The sequence below is a fragment of the Zeus faber genome (assembly GCF_960531495.2).
Source record: "Zeus faber genome assembly, chromosome: 8".
NCBI lineage: Eukaryota > Metazoa > Chordata > Actinopteri > Zeiformes > Zeidae > Zeus > Zeus faber.
This window is the reverse complement of record NC_137195.1, coordinates 5,925,370-5,942,503: the sequence shown is the minus strand read 5'-3', so window position 1 is coordinate 5,942,503 and position 17,134 is coordinate 5,925,370. Positions and strand designations below refer to the sequence as shown.

At 45.1% G+C, this 17,134-nt stretch overlaps 2 protein-coding genes across 2 annotated transcripts; both read left to right on the top strand.

Annotated features, from left to right (window-relative positions):
• Nucleotides 1–7,326: 7,326 nt before the first annotated feature.
• tlr18 (toll-like receptor 18) lies at nucleotides 7,327–10,924 on the top strand (the record flags this gene model as incomplete). The annotated part of the gene is made up of 3 exons (XM_080005791.1): nucleotides 7,327–8,294; nucleotides 8,937–10,119; nucleotides 10,475–10,924. 3 exons carry the CDS (start codon nucleotides 7,327–7,329, stop codon nucleotides 10,922–10,924), a joined length of 2,601 nt encoding a protein of 866 aa, XP_079861917.1.
• A 4,028-nt stretch (nucleotides 10,925–14,952) lies between these two features.
• s100a1 (S100 calcium binding protein A1) lies at nucleotides 14,953–15,686 on the top strand (the record flags this gene model as incomplete). Its single annotated transcript, XM_080005789.1, has 2 exons — nucleotides 14,953–15,093; nucleotides 15,537–15,686. The coding sequence occupies 2 exons, from the start codon at nucleotides 14,953–14,955 to the stop codon at nucleotides 15,684–15,686; spliced, it is 291 nt and encodes a 96-aa protein (XP_079861915.1).
• Between the last annotated feature and the right edge of the window lie 1,448 nt (nucleotides 15,687–17,134).

The window sequence follows — 17,134 nt, the reverse complement described above, 5'->3', positions numbered from 1 at the left end:
ATCGTGCCGGCGGCACCGCAGCTCTCCGAAAGACACGTATTGGAATCGTCTCAAAACGGAACGGACGAGTCCCGGCCGAGATTTGGGTAAAAAGCCAAAAAGCCACCGACCAAGTGGAGCGTCCCTTTTTATCGTCCTGGCAACCTGTGGCAGCGTCATCTGCGGGAAACCAGGTTCAGCAGCACCTTGTCAAGCATGGCACTCACCACTGGTTCCGTGCGTTTGCCAGTGCTGAGATCGCCTGTTTTCAAAACCCTTCCCGTGGTCAGCGCGGCAGCCGTCTGCGTGGCTCATTCTTTATCGAGTGACACAGTTTTTTTTTGTTGCTGTTTCATTGCCATCCATACAAAGGAGGAGATCTTGGGAATTATTATCATTTTTTGATGTAAACATGCTCCCAGCCCAAGACAGGCAAGCGGCTGACGTCTGGGGGAGAGGAGCAGGTACGAGTGGTGGAATAATAGCATTTTTATGCTATATATCTATATCTATATCTGTATCCATCGAGTGATATCCAATGTGTGTATACACGAAAACACAATTATTACAGTACTGGAATAACTATAGTTTCATTTTTAAAACATTTTCTTTTTAAATTACTACGCAAACAAATGGCACAAACTAAAGCTTTGCACTATTTTGGTTGCGAGAGGAGCTGCCGTGCCAAGCTGCACGTTGGTAAGGAGAACTGGATAAAGAGGTTTGAAAAAGGGAACTCAGCATTGAGAAATGTGTGCAACCAATTGCAAAAAAAGGTATAAGATCCAAGTTATATCGGGGCACCGGGTATGACGAGTACTTTTACTTTTAATACTTGAAGTACATTTAAGAGTGTGTACTTATATTCTTTTACTTCAGCAGAAATGTCATTTTCTTTATATTGGTATTCGGTAAAAGCTCAGAGTACTTCTCGCACTTAGTGAGGTAAACACACCAGTGAGGTAAACACCGCCATAAATCCTTAGGGGAAGAACGGCACGACCGGGGGGTTGACGCGGCTGCAGCGGGAGCGGACCTCCAGCTGTGCTTGTGTTCGGTCCAAACACAGAGCGTCGTTAGGAGGCAACGACGCAAAAACAAAACAAAAAAAGGAATACGGGGAGGGAAGGAAGCTGCTGTTTGGGTGACAGTGCCGCCGCCGCCAAAGCCTGTCGATGAAGGCCGCCGTCCACCGCCAAATATTGACCGTTAAGTAAATATTCGATTGAAATACAGAGCTTACTGGATGACGCCCATTCCCCGCGCTGTATCAGTGACATATTTAATGGAACCGACAGTAACGCCTTTCCTCTGTTATTTCGTGACCTAGTTGCTAATTTACTCACGGTGACTCAGCTCCTGCAGATCCATATTTGCCTGGGAGCACAGGGCTCTCGCCAAACATATATTTACCTGGAGGCACAGGCCCCGGTTCACAGTAGCTGTGTTTACAAAGTTATTTGCCGGAGTGAACGTCATGGAAGCAGATTTCTCTTAGATGCAGCAGACGCAGGAAGCGGTTTGTTTATATGATGATGATGATGATGCTGATGAACTAACAAATAAATACCATCTGAACCACGGTTCAAAAGATGCGTGTACTACTATTTCCACCCACAGGAATAAAAAACAGAAGTAAACGGTGAATGGAATGCATTTATACAGTAATTTCACGCGCCGTTCCAGTCATGCCACTGCCTCCGCTTCACCCTCCCTCACACACATCTCCACGAGAGCAGTGCCGGGACGCTTCGACGGGCTCGCCAGGAGGATCGAACCGGGAATCTTATTACCGGATACCCGCTCTATCTCCTGGCCGCCGCCGTCACTAAGTAAGACGCACGAACCGCCGTTGATGCATGGAGGAAAAGGCTAATTTTCACAACAATGACGCCTATTGTCGTGTGGAAATGCGCTGTTCTCTTGACACACTGCCAGGAAAAAAAGATTTTAAAGGAATGCTCCAGTCACTGAAGTTATTGCCACACCTGACGAATGTGATCCGCTTAGAAAAAAAAATCTCCTCTCCTGCAGGCCGGGTAATCGGGATATACTGGTTCTGTGTTTTACCAGACATTGAGGACATTCACCTGTAGTGTGCTCGTGAGTTAAATTATAATATTTCCAGTTCGTCTGTTCACTTCAAAACGTGGAGGGATTACTACGCTATGTGAGGGCAAATTGTTTCCCTCCGTGTGTGGAGATATCCTGTCCATGTTCACCATAGGAAGTTGGCCGAATGCTATAAACAAAGACACTAATTGGTAAAATTGTGGTCATCTGCGCCGCGTGTGGGTGTTGCATTCGTGAGGATGTGTTGATGAGTTCAGATAAGAGGCTCCACAACCACCGGCCGCTTGGACTCTCTGTAAACACGGCGGCAAATGAAGACCGAGTGGGCTTCCAGCAGAAGCCTAGGCGGGTCCGTGGTGCAATCCCCGCAGCGCCTTTCAGAACACAAACAAGGCAGAGGCCGGGGTGTCACTACCTCATTAACGGAGTACGAGCCGCTCGATCGAGAGAAGATCATTTGTTGTGATACTTATTGTAAGAACTGCAGTAGTTCCACTTCACCAATAACGTGTGTATTGTGAGGTTCATTCATTGTGACCTGACTCACCTACTCCACCTCCACATATACTCCTGTGGCATCTGTTTCAGACACAGAAACTCATTAACCGGTGAGTTAATGGCTAACAAGCCTCTGTCTTCACCGGCAGTACGGCTGGAGGAAAGTAAATAGAAAATGGAAGAAGCATGTGCATACTGGGCCTCTAACTTTTATGCTTTTCTTAATATTTAACTTTTTGGCATGTCCCTCTGAAAATAGCGTGCCTATAACGAAATGTTTTTGTTTTTTTATTGATCGGACCAACCTTTTTACGATTCGTTTTTTCCCCGCTTGCTCGAGCACTTTTGTCCCAGCCGAATTTACTTTTTCTAAACAATTAACACACGGGACAAAACTTCAAAACGTTGGCCAAAACGACAATTTCAGTTTTTTGCAAAATGCACCAAAACTCTCAAAACATTAAATACATGACACAAAATCAAATACCTGCATCAAAACATGTGTTATCTAATGAAAAGCTGTTGAAATCAGTCGTTATACAATGGCCCAATAAATTGTAAAACTGTTAATACACCCTAACATACACATTTGCAAAAATGTGCTCATTTGCATTGTGTGTGTACCCTAACACTTGTATATGTCCGCGTCATTTGTCTATACTATAATTATGGTATGTACCATAAAAGTCCAGTAATCATATATCATATAATTGCATTGCTCCTGATGGCTGCGTCCGTCGGTGTTTGAATAATTGTAAGTCGCTTTGGATAAAAGCGTCTGATCAATGACTAAATGTAATGTAATGTCACAGTATGCGCTGTATTCCTCTATCCTAAAATGATTTCACCAATGCAGAACTAATGTCACTCAAGAACATGGATGTACAAGGCAAGTACACATAAAACAAGGCAAGGCAAGTCACATAAAACATAAAAAGCATTAAGACAAAGTGCAAAGAAACACATTGTAAAAATACATAGAATGCATAAAAGATATAGTGCAGTTCAAGAAATGAATCAAAAGCAACCTTGTTTTACTCTAACAATTATTTTGCCTTTTCCCCGAATAGCATTTTACCTTGTCCAGAAACAAAAAGGCTTTTTTTTTTTTCAATTTACAATTTCAGAAACCTTTAAAAAACACTTATCCTTTACAAACACAGCGATGCTGTGTAAACAGAGGATGAAAATGAAACCCAGCGAGCTAACAAAACCACTGCGGGAACAAAGCCCTGACAAAAAAAGAAAAAAAAATAGATCTATTCTAAATTGTTGGCACAGCACGCCACGTTCAAGTCCATCGGTACCCGTCGATCCGGCCGCATGTTTTCATCAACATCGCACTGGATGTCTTCTTCAAGAATCCCTGAAGCCTTCTTCCTCTTTGGGCCCCTCCTCCTCTTTGGGCCCCTCTTCCTCTTTGGGCCCTCTTCCTCTTTGGGCACCTCTACCTCTCCTTTGTCCTCGCCCTCTGCTTCTTACTCGGTCCCTTCTTGAAGATGGACGCTCGGAGGTGAACTCCTACATGCACGGACGGGGGCTTGACAGCTGCTAAAACGTTTTGCGGCCCCTTGCTGAATAGCCCCACATTGGAGAGCGTGCAGTAAGTTGTTTCCGCTGAGACCAAATGTGTTCAATTAGATTTTGACATCGCTGACATGAAAACCGCGCTCTCGCACTAAGAAATGGTCTGGACACCCCGATCGGTATTGAAGCGCGGACAATGATAGCGGCCAAAGAGACGCGCTGAGATTGACTTGTGACATGCGGGTATAACAATGGCCGTGTACCAGCCTGCGTGCGTTCCGGTGGGAGCAGAACCGACGCCTCACCGCGTGTTCACTCCTCCCCTGCACTGGGTACGTACGCCAGCATAGGGACTTGCGTTCACTGTTTTGCAAAAATGTGCTCATTTGCATTGTGTGTGAAAGCAATGAGAATGAGAACGACTGTTTCTCCTAAAATAACACTGTTGTCGTTCGGTCATGATGGAGATCAGGTGGACCCCAGTTTCAATTACAAGCGAGCAATTGAGACAAACTGTCATGCTTTGTATAATGGCTGGGTGCTAAGGGGAAATTTGTCTAATCTTCATTTAACTCCTATATTCTACATTGCCAGACCAGCATGGCTTCTTGTTTTGACTCTCTTTTTAAGATTTCTACCATTTTCCTGCACTAAGGTTTTGACTTCCTCGGGGGCTAGGGTTGTGGTGGTGTCAGCTATTTATCCCTGTGCCCGTTGCCACAGTGCATTTTGAGATTTACTGCGACAAAGGGCCATGCGCGTAAATTTTACTTGACTAAAAATAATGAGCAGAAGCTCTTATTATTTTCAGCCACGTGCCCTGTCAGCGTTTTGGAGCAAAGACACTGGGAAGTGGAAAGAGCGAACAGCAAATATTGTGGGCCTCGTGTGAGTCAATATTATTGATGTTGATCTTATCAGTGGTCAATTTCCAGGAACAGCTGTCTTGTGTTGACATGGGGAGATAGCTGAAAAACCTTCCCTTTATAAAAAAAAATCGCCCCCAAAAGGCAATTCACAACAGAAATCAATCGCCTCATTTAAAATTGGCAGAAACCATGAGAATGGGTCACAAAGGGAGGAGTCCCCCATCCAGGACGACCGGACTGCACAGTAGCGCTGTATAACAAGTATTCAACTATTTAAAATACTATGTTTAACTACAAAAAATGGGACGTGGGAACATTCCAGGAGGGTTAGGGCCTCCATCACATCTGCATACCAAAAATGTCAAATGTTCAAATAATGAGTCCATCAGGGTTTATTTTTATTCCAATCCTTTCACTTGATTTGCCCTCCCAAATCCCTTGGCTTAGGACTCAGGAAAGTATCTTCATTTTATTTCGGCTTCATACACTGATGGAGACTGTGTGGAATACGCTCGTCTTAAAATATTCTCGGTCACGGGCCGAGCTGTGAGAGGTGTTCGATCTCTCACTGTTCTCTACGGTAGTGACACGCTGCCAACATCCGCCAAGATGCTTTTATTTACTCACGTCACGTCACCTCTGGAGGGGAAACGACTGTTTGCTTAGCGCGGTTCAAAAGCGGGGACGGTGCACTCGACTGGCAAAACAATGAGGAGACCAGAAGGCATCGGTCCAGGAAAAAAACAGGCACTGAGATGACAGCTCCGGGTTTGGAAGGGCAGAGGGCTCGGTTAACGATAATTGGGTGAGTGCCGTGAGGCGTATACATGCAGTACCACGCAACACGGAGAAAATAACGGTTCTCTGGATGTCGCTTGACGGGTGGATTGGACCGCTGCTGTAGCCGCTGAACGCTGAGGGCACGTTCGTACCGAGCCGTCGCATTGATCATCGGGTCCGGCCGTCGCCCTCGCGCCGTATGTGTCAGTGAGTACTGCGGTACGGTGTTGGACGGGCCGGTCTCTGTGCCACGGGGGACAGTTCGTCATGTGCTGTCGATACGTCACCGCGCCACAGCCCCGAAGGGAAACTAAATCATGTTAATTGCACAGAGTCATTACAGCAACTCTGATGCTGATTGGCCGACTCCTTCCGGCAATATCACATTCTGCTTAATCAATTCAGAGCAGGAAAATACATGTCTTAGCACTGATTACCCCGGTTACTCACTGTTTTCTTTCTGGTATCGTTTGTGGTTCTGTTTGTTTTTGCGATTTTTATTTTTTATTTTTTTGTTTATTTTGGATTTACTTGTCGCACCACAATGTAACTCAAACTTTTTTTTTTTCCACCAGTGTGAATAAGTGTTGTTATATTTTACCAAACTTCTGAGATCTACCCGTGAAGTCAAGAAACAGGAACAGTTTATATTTTTGCCACATCTCTGAGCCTTTTTTACGTAACCCCGGCAGAGTTGCACATCCTCTGTCAGCTGTTCAAACAGCTCTTTTTCGTTTCCTAGATTGCCACTGACGGTGGACCCAATCCATTGCATCAAGCCGTTTGTCGGAAATGACTGCGGTGTCAATCAGCATCCAGCTTTAATTACATTTTCGTGGCGCGGCATCACAAAAAATGAAAGAGATAGAGAAAGGGAATTACAACTTTGTTGCCAGTAAGCTCCACATCAACTACGGCGCTGGTATGCAGTGGTCTGCAGACAGGAAATGAATATGTAATGGTCAACAACGACGCACTGCAATGAAGCGTGTGCACTCTATCTCTCCCACTCTATCTCTCCCACACAGACACACACACGCCCGCCCGCCCGCCCGCCCGCCCGCCCACACACACACACACACACACACACACACACACACACACACACACACACACACACACACACACACACACACACACGCCGATTATGCACATTCGACTGAAAATTGAGAGACAGAGAGAAAGAGTGAGAAACAAAAAAAAGGGGGTTGGAAAGAGAACAAGAATGCATTTGGTGGGAGAAAGGGGAGACGGAATGAGGGGAGAGGGAGAGAGAACCAGAACGAGATAAAGTTCGCACAGGAAGTAACAAAGAGCTAAAGCGGGGGGGGATATGACGGAGCAAAATATGAGAAACCAAGTGCTCGTGAGAAGGGTCTGCCTGGCTCCTGGTGATCCTGCATGACAGATGGTTTTCACTTCTCTGTTTTTGGCTGGCAGTGGAAAAACGTGGTCAAAGTGCTTAAAGAATCCCAATCTGCATGAACTCAAACAATTGACAAAGAATTACCACACTGCGCTAGTGTGGTAATTCTAGAGAGAGGCTAAACTTAAATGTTTCTTGTTGCTTTACAGGTCCATCACAATGTTTTGGAAATTGATGAGCCTGAGCGCTGCGGCGTTTGGATTAGCGTCTCCGTCTCCGTCCCCATTTCCCCCCAATTCCACGGAGGGAGGACTCTGCCGCATCTACAACTCGGGCCGCTCGGCGGACTGCCTCGGCAGGCAGCTTGACGACATTCCCCGGAGGCATTTTCCGCCCACAGTGGAAGACATAGATCTCTCCTACAACAGGCTTCAAGCTGTCGGCACCGCCGACTTTCACCATCTCCATCGACTGCGAATTCTGAAGCTGCAGTACAACAATATTTCCCACATTGACAGCGGTGCCTTCGTGAACAACCCATTCCTAGAACATCTTGATTTATTCAACAACACCCTGCGGGAGATCCCTGCCGCGGCCCTGAGCCCCTTGGTGAACTTGAAGACACTCGAGCTGTCCAACAACCTCTACAAACATGTCACTTTGCCTGAAGGCTTCTCAAAATTTGACAAACTCAAAACCCTGTCCATGGGCGGTCCCCTCGTAATGGGGCTGAAGAAAGTGGACTTTCAGCCCTTAAAAAACCTTAAGTTACAGGGTTTTGCCATCAAGTGTTCCTCCAATTTAAGTTACTATGAGCCTGGTAGTTTAGAGGTCATCCAGACCAGCAGGATGGGTGTTGACATTGCCGTTGATCAGAGACCAGACAGTCTCCCCTTGATGCTGCGTGACCTTGCTAACAAGAGCATCAGTGTCCTTCAGTTCCGGAACATCTTCGAGTTCATGTACTACACGGGAGACAGGGACATTTTCCAGGGTTTACAATATGTCACCGCGTACCAGCTCATCTTCCACCGTGGGAAATACAACGAGCGCCTCCTGAGGATGGCCTTGTTGAACTTGGAACAGTCCCAGATCCGACGGCTGAGGCTACAGTACATCGACTTTGCCCGCTCGGCCACCTTTGTGGACAGTGGGGCAGGGTCCAGCATAACCAACCTTGCATTGGAAAAGTTGGATCTTTGGTAGGTATGCACACCAACCAACCGGAAACACGGTAGAAAGAAGTATAGAGGAAATGAAAGCCAATTCGTACGAACCCGAAAGCAATATGTGTTTTGTGAGAAAATGATTTTACCGACTCACAAATAATGTACACAAGTAAAAATAATACAACAGGTTCCCCAAAAAGACACAGCCATACATACCAACACATATTCACACAAGGCTGAGAAAATTCAATATTGTAAAATTGTTGCTTGAAACCTCTTGTGTCTGGTGACACTGATCATAAATGCTGACAGCCTCAGTCATTTTTTCCTAGGGTTAGGGTTTTTTAATCCAAGGGTTTATGGTATTTCTGTTTCGACAGTTTATTCAGATGTATAAAGAATCACACTGCTTGGCTTAAACCACTGCATGGCAATTATTTTCTGATTTAATTATTACGCCTTTGAATCATTGATGTGACCTACACTAGCCAGTGGGTTCACCATTTTATAATCCTTATAATATACCTACAATACTGTTGAGTGTGACATCTCCCTGTCCCTGAATGAATATGAATGATATCAAGGTGATTTTGGCGTCGATGGACTTCTTATAGCATGTATGGTGCAATTTGCTTTTCTTAAGCACCTTAATACCTTTGAATTGTCTTTGAATAGGTATATCAGCAATCCTGACGTGCTGAGGTTTGACTGGCGCTTCACCTGGTTAAACAAAATCCAAAAGCTCTCCTTCCAGTACGTGTACTTCAACTTTGTGCCATGCGATGCCTGGGTTGAGATGGGAGGTGCTGAGGTGATGGACGTTTCCAACAACCGCCTGGTGGACACCGTCCTCTTCAATAAAAGGTGCACTTACGAGGGCACCATGCCAAATCTTCGCACCTTCAACCTGAGCACCAATGAGCTGACTAGCTTGAGAGATATGTCGTATTTGACCAAGGAGTTCCAGCAGCTGCAAGTCTTAGATCTGAGCAACAACAAGCTGGGCTCCGCCCAAGGGAGCACGGACTGCGTGTGGAGGCAGAACATCACCACGCTGATCGCTCACCACAACCAGTTTACGACTGAAGCCCTCCAGTGTCTGCCAACCACAGTGCAGGTCCTGGACCTCTCCTATTGCGAACTGGACCAGCTGGACATGACCTACTTTGAAAAATCCACCAACTTGAAAGAGCTGCTGCTCAGTGGGAATAAGATCAAGTTCATCCCCTCTCGGTGGAGGAGTGCTTCCCTCCAGTCACTGGCCCTGGACGGTAATTCATTTGGAGTCATAAGTGTGCAATCCTTCCGGGACATGCCGCAACTGTCCCACCTCAAAGCCGGAAACAACCCGTACCACTGCACCTGTGAGCTGCACACATTCATCCAGGACACCCTGTCCAGTGGAAGGGTCAACCTCACCGAATGGCCTGAGGACTACAGGTGCTACCATCCGGAACCCTTCCTCAACACCGTCATATCCAAATACTTCCCGGGGAGTGTGGCCTGCGACATACGGCTGGTGATCCTCATCAGCGCGGCCACCACAGCGGTGGTGGTCCTGATACTGATGCTGATTTGCTACATTTTTAACATTCCCTGGTACACCAAGGCCATGTACCAGATCGTAAGGGCCAAATACAGAGCTCACAAGGAGAATGCAGCAGGGGAGGGGCAAATCTTCACTTACCACGCCTTTATATCGTACAGCCACTCAGACGCGGACTGGGTGAGGGACCAGCTGCTGCCCTGCCTGGAGAACGACAGGGACCCCTACCGCCTCTGCATTCACGAGAGGGACTTTACGCCTGGAAAGTGGATCATTGACAACATCATTGAGAACATTGAAAGCAGCCGCAAGGTAACGTAGAAATATGAATACCTAAGGAGGTATTTATAGGAGTTATATTGGTGCTAGCTCATGAACGGCTGCAGGTTGTTTTATTGTGGTGTCTCCATGCACCTTTCATTGCATTGTGGGTCAGCGAGTTCCGACAAACTGGGATCAAGAACACAAAAAAAAATACATTTGTTTAGATTGCAGTCACTGAAAACACAGGAAAGTGTGATTCAGGTAAAAAATATCTGGTATTATATTTTAATATCGACACTCCTGATGTGTATACAACTCTAGACTGGCATGTTTCAAAAAAGCAGCAATCCATTATTCAGGGGTTCTCTTAATGTTTGTATAATTATTTTCTTTCTATTTTCAGGTGATGTTTGTCCTCTCCCGGAACTTTGTGAACAGCGAGTGGTGCAACTATGAGCTCTACTTCGCTCAGCAGAGAGCCATGGGCAAGACCTTCAGCGATGTCATCCTGGTGGTGAAGGAGCCCATCGACCCGGACTCTCTGCCAAGCAAGTACTGCAAGTTGAAGAAGATGCTGCACACCAAGACGTACCTGGAGTGGCCTCAGCAGCCCAATCAGCAGGCATTCTTCTGGGCACAGTTGAAGAGTGTTCTGGGAAAGCCAAGTCTGACCAGGGGCAGAAGTGCCAAAAGCAACAGGAGCGCCAGGGGCAGCGCCTCTTCGGTGGGTTCTGTGTCTGTGATAGAGCTCCCCCTGGTGGACAAAGTGCCGGAAAACCCTGTGGCCCACGTAAACGTAGCAGCAGAACCCCACAAAGAGCTGTTCGACCACAAACTGATCCCAGTGGCTTAAGTTAAACATAAAAAAACTGCTTGGATGTTCCTCGAGATAACTAAGAAAGTTCTTAGGGCATCCTGGGGTAAGTTGTGGATCCAGGTTAGGAGCCAAAGCTAAGACCCGGTTATGACGATAGGGAAATAACGTGATACCTTCGCCAGCCAGGACGTCCGTGTCATGTTATCTGCGAGCGCCTGAGCGACGCCCTCTCAGACACAGAGGCTGAGGGACCACGCTGACAGACGCCGACAGGCAGTCAACTCGGCGGCTTGAAAGAGGTCTCCCATGCGGCACTTTGGATAACAAGCAAGGCGCCAGTGATGACAGGTGTCATGCCGGGAAAGAGAAAAGGTGTCAATTTACCTTATTGGCCCTGAGATGTTTGGGATCTCACTAACAAACACACACACACATACACCTAGACAGTGTTCCATATCCACAGGACTTTAATGCCCTTAGAGTCAAGGGATTAATGGGTTAAATTGCGGTTTTAACTATTCGTGAGTACATCAACATAAGCAGCAATACTTCACCTCCGGCTTGGTATGAAAATAGTGTGGGACATCGTATACAGTATAAGAACTTTGTTTTATTTTGTTTTTTTGTATTGCATTTTCGATATTGACATTATTAAAAAAAATGTTTTTTCTATCTCCATTTATGTAATTATCGAACACTTGGGCTTATACATTATGAGTGAGTGTAAATGAAGAAAATCAACTGTGAAAGAATATCTGTGAAATGGTGAATTTTATTTGGATTTTGTACCCATATTGCACTGTTTATTAATGGCCAATAGATGATGCACCTCAGCAAATAAAGTTAGTTCTCCTTATCAGGCCTGATGAAGTAGGTGAAGGAGTCAGAAAATAATTGTGCACAGTGCTGTTAAGAGATTCCTCTGTATCATAAAAAATAATGTTAGACTGTCCTTCCTTTGAAACATCTGAAGGCACCGTGAATGTGTTCCGATAAGTATTTCTTTCCTGGGTTTATTTCCCTACTTGTTTTTGTTTAAATATGTTTAATGCACGCATAGATTCACTTTTCATGTCAATAATGTTGAGAAAATATTGTTGTTTCAGATATTTTAAGGGCCCTCTGATATGCCCGTGCTGCGACATTTACAATCAAATAATTAAAATAATAATTGATATTAAATCAATTTCTGGATATCATCGTATCGCATCATGATGATATAATAAAAGTTGTTATTTCTTCATGATATCTTGATGGGATATGTTGAATTATTGCTTTTGCTGGACTTTTACAGCTGCAGGACCGACGCTGGTCCGCAGAGTAACCAGAGAAGGAGGCTTTGATGTAAAACACAAAAGGGAAGCGCTCGGTGCTCTTTTCCAGGGGCACTCAGGTACACGCCAAGAGACACCGGCAAGGCTGCACATTGAGGAAAAAAATATATATTGAAAATCCATCAACCAACAAGTTATTTGACCGTTTCTTCTCAGAATTGTATTGTGTTGTAAAAATGAATACATGTAAAAAGAAAAATTGGGTCTGGAAATTCTGGAAGTTTTACTTGCTTCATAATGCCATATACAGTTGACCCTTTTAACAGAGTTTATTTTGAATAAAACAAGATTCAAATATATTCAATAATTCTTAAGATTAAGACGACACTGTTTTTATATTCCTTTTAATTTATTCTATTCATTTATTGTGACGCACTTTGTTACTCTTCTATATAGGTGGCACAGTATATATTATAGGTTACTTATTTAACATTCATCCACTCATTTTTGCATTGATATTCATCTTTTTGCTATCCACATTGGAGAGCAAACAACGTTTAAATCCGTTGAGTTGGGGGACACCACGGTGGTAGAAAGGGACCTTGGGTATTTTTGCATCCTGTTTAAGATAAATGTGCTCCAGGACGTTTTCCATCAACTTTCCAAAGAATGAAGCCACATGAAGAGCGGAGAAACAAATCAAGCTTCATGCAAATCAAGCGTTTAAGTCAGACGTTTCTTCCCCCTCCCCCGGAAAGATTTGCATTGAAGCATTTGCAAACCTCAATTTGAATTCGTAAGAGAAAGTTTGAGCAGAGATACCATTTTTGTTGCCTTTCCAGGTGCTTGAATGCTCCTTCAAGGCCAGAGAGCAGGACAATTCTGTGATGACTTTGAATTCAGGGCTTTAAACGGTGCCGTACAGAATTGGTCTGTAAATAATTGACAAATATTTCCTCCAAAGATCTGTGCCGACTCCTGAAAAACCTAGAGAACGCCGAGCCGTTTGTATAGATACGGATACACACCCTGACCACGCCCCTTAGATGGGGGGGGGGGTCTTGCTTAAGGGCATCACGGATATAGTTTAAATGTTTGTTCCTGTCTTCCTACTTAACACTTAGCAGACTGTTGGTATGTTCGGATCAGACTTGCAAGTTGACTGGGCATGTTTAATGTTAAGTCAACTGAAGATAATGCAAATTGGACTGTAAAAACATGAACTGCTCTCCCATTTAACTTGGGGCTAAAGCCAAACAAAGAATTCAAAGTGGTGAGAAGGAACGCGTGAAAGACAATAAAAATGAGGAAAAAAAAACAACAATTCTGCCGCTCATAAAAAAAGCCGTTATAAAGTGGTCGGTTTATCGCAAACACATGATTGAAGTGAGCTCTACACTGAACTTCTATTGAATAAGTTAGTAGTTCTCTACTTTTCCGATTTGAACACCCCTAGATTGCGTCATCGTGAATAAAGAGGAAGAGCGGCTCGGCGGTTCCATGCACCCGTTCAGCTCTTTTCGACCACTGAGAACAATGAGGTCTCGCTGTGGCCTCGTCCAATGGCCCTACATGGCCGCCCTGCTGCACCTCCACGGGTGGAGCTCGCCGGAGGGAGGGGCCTGTTTCTGATTCATGTGCATAACTGAGAGGATGCCATATAATTGATGAGATGGATGCGGAGGGCACTTCGACCAGCCGGTGTGACAGTCACGTCAAGGGTGAGGTGAGTACTCCTGTTTTGTTTGCTTGTGCTTTATATTCAGTCCAGAAGTGGGAGATTTCAAATGTGATATTCTCCTGAAATTAGCAGAAGAAATAATAATAACAACATACATCGATAATAAGATAATAAGATAATAAGAATAATAAATGGTCTTGAATGTCAGTAAGTTATTGTCAGTGGCTGCATTAGGTTATACTCATCGTTCTTTGTAAAAAGAAGTGTACATTTAAAAATGTTTCAAAATTAACTAAATTAACTAAAATAACTAAATTAAATTAACTAACTAAATTAACCAAATTGGTGCAATATCTTAATCTAATGCACGGGGGGCATCTAAATGCAAAGCTGAAAGAAATAGTGAAATCATGCTCTGCATCTTTTGGAGACGGGATCTTTCATCAATAGTTGAAAACCCCTGAGAGCTTCAGTTACTTCATGCACGCCCCCCCCCCCCCACACACACACACACACACATTCAAGCGGTATGTCTCTCCAAGAATCATCAGTAAAAGTAAATCCTTCTGTAGCAGAGTGGGTTAATCTCGGGGTAAGACTGCAGGTCGACCCCGTGCTGTAACATGACCCATGTGGTCCAGAATCCTCCCTTCATGCTGCATTTTGCACCTTCCCTGCAGGGGGTCTGCGTTTTGTGCCGTACAGCCCCCACAGCAGCATCTCAAATATCTGTGAGTGAAAGGCAGGTGTAAGGTTTTAACTCAACCTGTATCGCGTGCGTATAAATTTGTCCGCCGCAAAATGATCGCATATATATTTTACTTTTCGCAAAATACATGTACTTACCAGCACTAATGACAGGGATTTTAGTTTGAGATTTGCCACTTTTTTCTCAGTAATACACATGGCAGTTTATTATAGGCTGATTAAGAAGTTTGACCACGGCATTTTATTCATCAAAGTTTTAAGGCGGGCTGATATTTAAGATGGCAGTTGCAATGATCTTAATCAGTGATCACCTGCTAAGTTATGTAAATGAATCCACCCGTTCCAACAATGTTTTTTCCCTTCGCCGCTGCTTCCTAGACAATCATCTGCGAGGCGAGACGATGAATTCCCAGTTGGAATGCGCGATGGAAGGCCTGATCAAAGTGTTCCACGCCTACTCGGCCAAAGAGGGGGACAAGTACAAGCTAAGCAAAATGGAGCTGAAGAACCTCCTCCACGGGGAATTCTGCGACTTGCTGGCAGTAAGGGTTCCTCCACGATCCCTGTTCACCACTGCTGTTCATTAGGGGGCATAGGCAACGCCTTCGCCCAAAATGCGACCGTCTTGTCGTGCAAACTACCGGTAAACCGAACATCACATAGGAAATTAAGGGATCTCTACCCAGCGTCAGCGGATAAAACCAGGGTCTCAAAATAACTGAATGGTTTATCCAGCCAGTCAACTTCACTTGGATGTGTTTAAGACAATTTGAATGTCTTTCTTTTTTATCCTCTGTTAACACCTTTACGCCAGAACATAAGGAGCTGGACCGTCTGGACCTCTCGCTTCCTGAGCATGAAGGTTGTGATTCTGTGATCCCCTTTCTCTCTCTCTCTTTCTCTCTCTCTCTCTCTCTCTCCCCCTCTCTCTCTCCCCCTCTCCCCCTCTCTCTCTCCCCCCTCCCTCTCCCTCTCTCTCTCTCAGGGCAGCAAAGACCCGCTGGTGGTGGAGAAGATCATGAATGAACTGGATGAGAACAAGGACGGAGAGGTGGACTTCCAGGAGTTTGTGGTGTTGGTGGCGGCGCTGACCGTGGCCTGCAACGAGTTCTTTGTGGAAAGCCTCAAGGGATGAATATGTCAGCCCCGGCATTCGTCCCCCAACTTGTAACTTCAAGCGAATAAAACACTGAAACGCTTCTGTCGTCGTCATTGCGGGGTTTCTCTACTTAGATATTTGCATTTTGGTAGGATTTGCCATTGAGAAGTTTGATTGGTTGGACAGGCTTTTCCCTCCATCAGTTCAGAAATATACTACAAAAAAAGAGAGTTGTATATTGAAATCGTGGCCATTATACTACAATATATATTATTATTATTTTCTCTTATTTTTATTGTTATTATCATTATTATTATTATTGCTTTTGCTCCATTTCTGTTTCTGACAACTAAATACAGTCTGCTTGAAAATATAACCACATAACCAACCAAATATAACCAACCAACACAAGACAACCATCATTTCCCAACATTTGAATACATTCAAAATGGAGTGACGGGCCACTGAGTTTACATTTTGTCCCTTTATTCACGGAAGCACCGCTCCACTAATGATTTCAGCTACAACGTTGAGGGGAGAAACTGCATGACGCATGCAACGATTAACGACAGCGACGTGGACAAAGACGGCAGAGTTTTGCACCGGACCGAGGCGAGAGGGTTCGGTCAACGCGATCCAGAGCGACGACGAGCAGCGTGCCATTATCAGTGGGAAAACACCTCACGATTGAGGGAGATTTCTGGTGAATAGACACACGCACCCCTCTTAATGAAGCTCCACAATTAACATGACGCCGCTTGAATCCATCATCTAGCCGGAGGCGGAAAGCCCTAGATGAGACCGGTTTAGCCGAAAAGGCCGACCATAACAGAAGAGAGAAGTGACGGATTTATGCTGTTTGTGTCCTTCCCCGGTCTACACCTGCCCTAGCCCTCTGTTCTGAAAGAGCAGCGATCAGGGTTTTTTTGTTGTTTTTTTATGAATTCTGGACTTATGGAGAAGACTTTTTTTTTTTTTTACAGAAAAGAGGGCAGAAATACAGAAAAAAAGCTTCGTAGGTAAAAATGCAGTTTCCCCCCGTCCAATCTGTGCCGGTGACATCACAGGGGGGAGTCGTCCCCCCTCTGCCACAGAGCAGCAGCAGTGGGGTGGTCAGTCGGCAGGTCAGTCAGTCCGTTTCACAGCTACTTACAGTAGGCTGGGGAAGCACCGAGTTGAGCACGTATTATTCAGAAGCGAAGAGTATTTGCGCAAAGAAAACCCGGTTTTTCCAAAATAACGTCCGACACCAAACGGAGGCGGCGGCGACGTTTCAGAGAGCAATGTGTTCCGTTCAAGGAATAAACGACGGGAAAACCGGCACATCGCACACAGAATCTATTCTGAAACAGAAACGAAACGATTTTTAGGCGGGCGCGGCCGATTGCACTGCAAAGTCCGGCTGTAATTCTGTGACGAAGACAATCCCTCGAATCCAACCGCAAACATCATTTCCCCACACATTAATTCACCGGGTACGCCAA